At 46.7% G+C, this 6,000-nt stretch overlaps 1 protein-coding gene across 1 annotated transcript in view; it reads right to left on the bottom strand.

Annotated features, from left to right (window-relative positions):
• Window positions 1-2,047: 2,047 nt before the first annotated feature.
• LOC133412123 (cAMP-specific 3',5'-cyclic phosphodiesterase 4B-like) overlaps window positions 2,048-6,000 on the bottom strand; it is a 32,364-nt gene continuing 28,411 nt past the window's right edge. Inside the window, exons 13-17 of the mRNA XM_061695202.1 lie at window positions 5,613-5,712; window positions 5,296-5,450; window positions 5,084-5,206; window positions 4,819-5,001; window positions 2,048-4,271 (exon numbers count right to left, since the gene is read on the bottom strand). Coding sequence (XP_061551186.1) covers window positions 3,936-4,271; window positions 4,819-5,001; window positions 5,084-5,206; window positions 5,296-5,450; window positions 5,613-5,712 — 897 coding nt within the window. The 3' untranslated portion in view covers window positions 2,048-3,935. The remainder of the gene's footprint in view (window positions 4,272-4,818; window positions 5,002-5,083; window positions 5,207-5,295; window positions 5,451-5,612; window positions 5,713-6,000) is intronic.

The following is a 6,000-nucleotide window of genomic DNA, read 5'->3' as shown; positions in this document are numbered from 1 at the left end:
GCTCGCTGCATTCCGCCTCCCCTCGTCGATGCGCTGTGGAAAGGAACGAGCGCACAAGTGGCCCATATTTCAACAGAAACACACTTGGTCGTTGTTCTTTGTCGTACACTGCAGCTCTTCTTCATACTGGTTTCTTCACGTCGTTAGCCACAAGCGTGATCCGTTTTGAGTTGCAGTTCATGTCGAGACATCGAAGCTTTCATTGAGTTTGACTTCTACGACCTGCGCTGACCCTTATGAAACACAATTGCGTCAGAATGCACAATGTGTTTTAGTGGGTGAAAATATGTCTGCAAGTTGGGTCTGAGTAGGTGGAAATGACTCAAGGTTCCACCGACAGGGTAACCAAATCAAAACGTGGCTTCGGGACAATCGGTTTTGGGGTTTTAGCGATTGAGATATACTGTAAAAAGCGCAGGAATGCAATGTCCAGTGAGTGGACAGTCTCTGCACCGCATTTATAGATATTTGCGTGAAGCAAAAGGCCAAACAAGACCCGGATTAAAAAATAAAGAAACCAATAGTATGAATATGACTCCCACCGTGTTTGACAATGACATTCAGTGGGAAGCACCCATCCTGTTATTGTCCTAATGTTGCATTTTGGAGTCAGTGACACACACACACAGAGAGAGAGAGAGAGAGAGAGAGATTGACTACTACACGTCGCCTCGAAAGAAATCGTATCTTTTCCTAATCCATCCTTTTCCTTCCTCGTGTGTCTGAGGCGGTGCACTTCCAGTGAATTAGCCTGCAATGCCCGCTAATATTCCCCCACACTTCCCCTGTGGACTGCCCAGTTGACTTCACTGCTTACTGTCAATCCAAATGAAAACAAACAGCAGCTGGTGAGTAAAAACTCCAGGAAGACATTTGTTTTCATAATGTGGCCACGGAGAGCAGATTTGTTTTGCAGGAAGCGATTCTCTTCCGCCCTGCCTCCGCCAAAGACCGCGGGCCTTCTCGGGGCCCGGCCGGGCAGAGCGGCCGCGAGGAACCTCCGGTCCGCCCCGAAACCAGACGGTTCGCAGACGCCGCCGCCAGACCGGGTCGGGTCAGTCGGATGACGTCAGTCGGTGACAAACCACTTGACTCGTGTTCCACTTTGAAAGAAACTTCCCGCCCGTTGGCACGGACGAGTGGAGCACCTCCATGGAAAACGTTGTGCCTGTATTGACTGCAAATAGACACCTCCGCTGCTGAGTGTCCAGGAATAATATAGTTCAAGTTTCTTGTTAACGCTTGACGGACTGTTGATTTTCCAAGCGCATCTACAGTACTACGTTCTTTGCAATTTTGACCCGGGCCAAGAATATCTTTAGAGGTTATGTGTATGAAATTATGACCTGCCAATCTTTTCAAAATCGGTGAACATGAATTTGATCTCCTCAATGTCGCTGCTTTTGTTGCAATACAAAAAGGTAAATATTTTTGGGGTATTTTCTCAACTGACTTAAGTGCATGGAGCGATGACGCACCGTTGCAGGGACATTTTCGAATGAGTGCTCGATACTCAGCAGTCCCACAACAACATTTTTGCACGAACGCTTGTCTTTCAGCAGCCGCGCGATAAGCAGCTGAGAGTGTGTTTCCTTTTGCGTCTTATTTGACTTTGTCCGAAACTCAAACCAGTTTGACGTCGTCTCTGCTTCCACGCTAATTCCGTTCCTCGCGGCGGCTCGCGGATCGTGTATTTCAGGTGCTTATCGGTTTGGGGTTTTCAAGGCGCTCCAGACCATGGGAGAGTGAACGCCCCGAGGGCTAAGCACGTAGCGTCGCCATCTTTTTTTCCGTTCTCCCTGTTTACGTGGCATTGATTCTGCGGCCACGGGACTCGCCAAAATCACAGTGGGACACAATTCAAAAGCTATGCTGTACCCCCACCGCTGCGTACGACATAGTTCTCAATTTTTGCACGTTCGGAGCAATTATTTTCAAACATGTATAATGTATGTAGCTATGGATTTTATTGATTCAATGATCGCGTGATCAATTATTGAATTATTGTGCCCTCGTCCCTGGTCCGCCCAAAAAGACGCGAGCGAGGTAAATGTAATACATGCCCATTTTAATAATCTGATAGAAAACATTTGTTGAACACAACAGATACCATTTGAACCATCATTACTGTGAAGAAAAACACTGGAAAAATAAATTTGATGGTCAATTCAACAAATATTCTGAGCTGTACAATGACCCGTCACCGTACACGTGATCCTGAACGTATGCGCTTCCATTTGAGCGAAACATATTCTGCACCCCAAAGGAGGTGGGTCCAAACATCTCTCACGCAAACCCAAAAAGTACAGTACTTCTCGAATCGGTCCAATTGGAACTGCGTGACATCGCGTCATGGTCTTCGAACAAAATATCTGAGCACAATTAAACAGATCCACCAGACAAGTTGGGCCAAAACTGACTTTGACATGTGGTAGTGCATATAAATAACAAATATACAGTGACAATTTTGAACCGATATCAATAGTATACTGTACAAGGAAAAGATAATAAATACACTGTTACAAACAGCTGAAGGGTCAGCACTACACGGCTGGATGCAACAAGATTCTGTGCAATTCTGTGATCATTTTCCACGCACGCACGCACGCACACACACACACACACACAGGAGAAAGCGACTCATATCATGACGACATGGTCGCTAACTGCTCCTTGAACTGAAGGTTGCACTTAACAACGTGGTACCTCGAAGGTAGTGTTGACAGGTCAGCAACCAGCTGCAGAACTGTCGACAAAGTGCCGCAATAAAAGCGACAAGAGACATTTATGAAATCGCTAACATGTCGTTAAATGTGCACACGTGTGTCTACGGTCGTTTAAAGTTTAGAAATGAGTCAGTGTGTAAAGTGAATTCCCAGGACTGGAGGGTGCTAACTACAACAGGTGTGCGCTGACCTCATGGAAGGGGAAAAGACATTTCAGAGCTGACATAAATGGTTCAGCAAAGTTGGGCGATTTCATGCGAGAATGTTCTACTTATTGTTGGCTTTTGTTTGCCTGATGTCATCCTCCTACGTGAACCCTTTCGCAGGACCGCAGTGAAGTCATCAAAGTGCTCTCATTACAATCTCTTTGGATTTGAAAAATTGAGTTGCTAACCGCTTTTTTTATTTATTTATTTTTTTTTTTTTTTAGTAAAATACACATACAAATGATTATTTTGGTTTCACATGTTGACCATTCAGGTCCTCATGAATCTCTGATACTTTGGGCCACAAAGTGCAAAGTGTGCTGGGAAGTCAAAGCGATTTTTGGTTTTGAGACGCAGCCGCCGAACGTTTGAGTGAGAACGAGCTGACACTTGCCAGAACATCAGGAAGACCGTGTGAGACAGACAAATATCCTCTCCGTAGAACATGGGACGCATTCTACAGTGTGCTCAATAAATTATAAAAACATCTACAAAAGGATATGGTTGTAAAAAAAAAAAAAAAAAAAAAAAAATACAAATAAAAAAATAATAATAAAAAAAAGGCACCCACTCATTTTTAAGACGTGTTAAAAAAAAAGAAAGAAAAAGAATCGGCTTGGTTACAAATAAGTAGTCTCGATTGGACACTTAATCCGAACACAATACAAAGTTGTTGTGTTTTCAAAGAAATTGTCCTGTCCTGAAGTGCAAGTTGGGAATTTTTCACTTGTCCGAGTACACAAATGAATATTGTCCACTTCCCCTTCTTTGTCCGTGACAGCCGGCGCATTCCCAAGCTTCTGAAGTTCAGCAGAAGCCCCCCTGCCTTCCGTCCCGGAGGATTCAAACAAACTTCCGCAGGGGTTCGTTCCGAGCCTCATCGGCAGGGGTGCTCCACATTCAGTAAGGGAGCTTCAAAGAGCCGCACGTTGCAGGATCGCTCTACTGCAATTCAACGAATGCCAAAAAGGCGCCGCGCTCTCCCGACCGATCGACCGACCGGCTATGTCTCGGCCGGAGAACCGTCTCGATCGGAGGAACGACCTCGGAGTCGGACACCATCGCACGCTGACGTCTCCGTTGGCGCGTTCTCGCTTTCCGCCTCGTCCAGCGTCAGCTCAAACTGAAATTTGCCGGCAACAGGAGCGCCCTCCGCCTCCACGAGCGGTCCCCCGCCCGCTTCACCAGAGTAAAACGGAGGGGAAGGACTCTGGGGAATGATGCTCTGGTACCAGTTCCTATTGTCCTCCAGCATATCCAGGATGTCCTGGGCATCCGGGTGGACCAGGTCGGCCCACGTCTCCCACAGAGGATGCACGATGTAGTCAATGAAGCCCACCTGAACCGGAGAAAGGAAGGCGTCACCGAACACGATTGGCTGGAATAACGTCGTACTCATGATCACCAGTGGTGGGAAGTACAGTAACAAAGTACAAACGAGATTTTTCAGGGATATTTTGAGATTTTATGAGATTTTTTCGGACTATTTTTTTTTTTTTTTTTACTTTTACTCGCTGCTTGGAAGACAGATATCTAAACATCATCGTCCGGGCCAATTATCGGTGCTGATATTGGGCACATAATGGCATCGACGGCCGATAAGAGATCAATTAAACCGGATAAACTATTGATGAATTTATTGACATATTCAGTGAGCTTTATCAGATTTGCTGCCGACCCTTTGTCAAAATAGGCTCGTTTGTTTTTACTTTCAAACTTCCTGTAAGAACATTTCAGTCTTTCCTCTTGTACCCTCACTGAAGTAGTACAGAAGTGAAATAAGTCCTTCTACTTTTGCCCTTTTTGTCTTTTTTCCCCTTTTTTCGACACAGGTCCTTCAGTACAGAGCGTGATTACTTTCAAGCGTTAGAGTGTGCAAACTCCACCTGCGTCCGCTCCACTGATGCCGTGTGTTTGTCACACATGGGGCTGATCTCCATACCCCGCTCCCGCTCTCGGTCTCCCTGCTGGAAGAACTCGTCCATGATCCTGTCCGTCCACTGCCGGTACAGATCCAGAGGCTTGGTGGGGTTGCTCAGATCCGCACAGTGGACCATGTTACGGAGAACCTGGCGGAACGAATGGCCTGCGGTTACGGATCTGGAGCTCGGTGTTCCCCTTTGTCACAGGTGAGCGGCGCCTGCCGGTTACCTGCATCCTGTCTGTGTAGTTGTCCAACAGAAGGACCCCCGAGCTGGTCACCTTCTTGGTCTCCACCATGGTCTTCAGGTCTGCCAGCAGGCTCATGTGTTTCGACATGTCAGTTGCCAAAACCTGAAGAGGAAGAGCGTATCCAGGTTCAGGATGAAGAAAAACGCAGCGGCCTGTCAAAGCGGTAGTGCGAAGCGGACTCCCTTCCTCACCATGTCTATGACCATCCTCCTCAGTGTCTGCCTCTGTTTCTTGCTGAGGTTTTGGAAGATGTCGCAATTGTCTTGCTGCAGCAGTTTGAAGCCCACCGCCAGGTGGTGGTTCTCCAGCACGGACTCATCGTTGTACATCAGAGCCAGTTCGGAGTCTGCGGGAGTGAGGGTGAGATGACAGGGAAATGAAGTGGAGCTCAGGTAACTATAGCGACCGTGCGATGTCTCCCGAAACACCCACGCTATTGTCTGTGGAGGCAGATCCCCAGAAACCGTACAAATACACCTGCGTGCTAAACACTGCAAAAATAACTTACTTGTGTTGATTAGGAATTGATTGGAAACTCCGGGGTGATCCACGTCATGAATCGCAGCTGCAAAAATAGCTGCCAGGATCTCCAGATCAGTGAAGACAGCCTACGTTTTCACAAGACAATAAGACAAATTAGGCTCTTTTCGTGAACTGGCTGAGCAGGATTGTCATGAGTTTGAAGCCTATCCCTCGTCGTGTTAACCGTCTGGCATGCAATTGCGCGAGGGTTGACGTCAATGCAAGACAGCTCATTAAACCATGAAAAAGGCATGAGGGAAAAGTCGTGACAGATTCAGCCCAATTTCAAAGTGAACCACTTCTAATATACATTACTAACAGAACGGATATGGGAGTCATAGCTAAGGACGTTTACATAAGCGCATTTACATTTT

The sequence above is a fragment of the Phycodurus eques genome, chromosome 13 (genome assembly GCF_024500275.1).
Source record: "Phycodurus eques isolate BA_2022a chromosome 13, UOR_Pequ_1.1, whole genome shotgun sequence".
Classification (NCBI taxonomy): domain Eukaryota; kingdom Metazoa; phylum Chordata; class Actinopteri; order Syngnathiformes; family Syngnathidae; genus Phycodurus; species Phycodurus eques.
The sequence above is the reverse complement of the archived record's forward strand: the minus strand, read 5'-3'. Positions and strand labels throughout refer to the sequence as shown.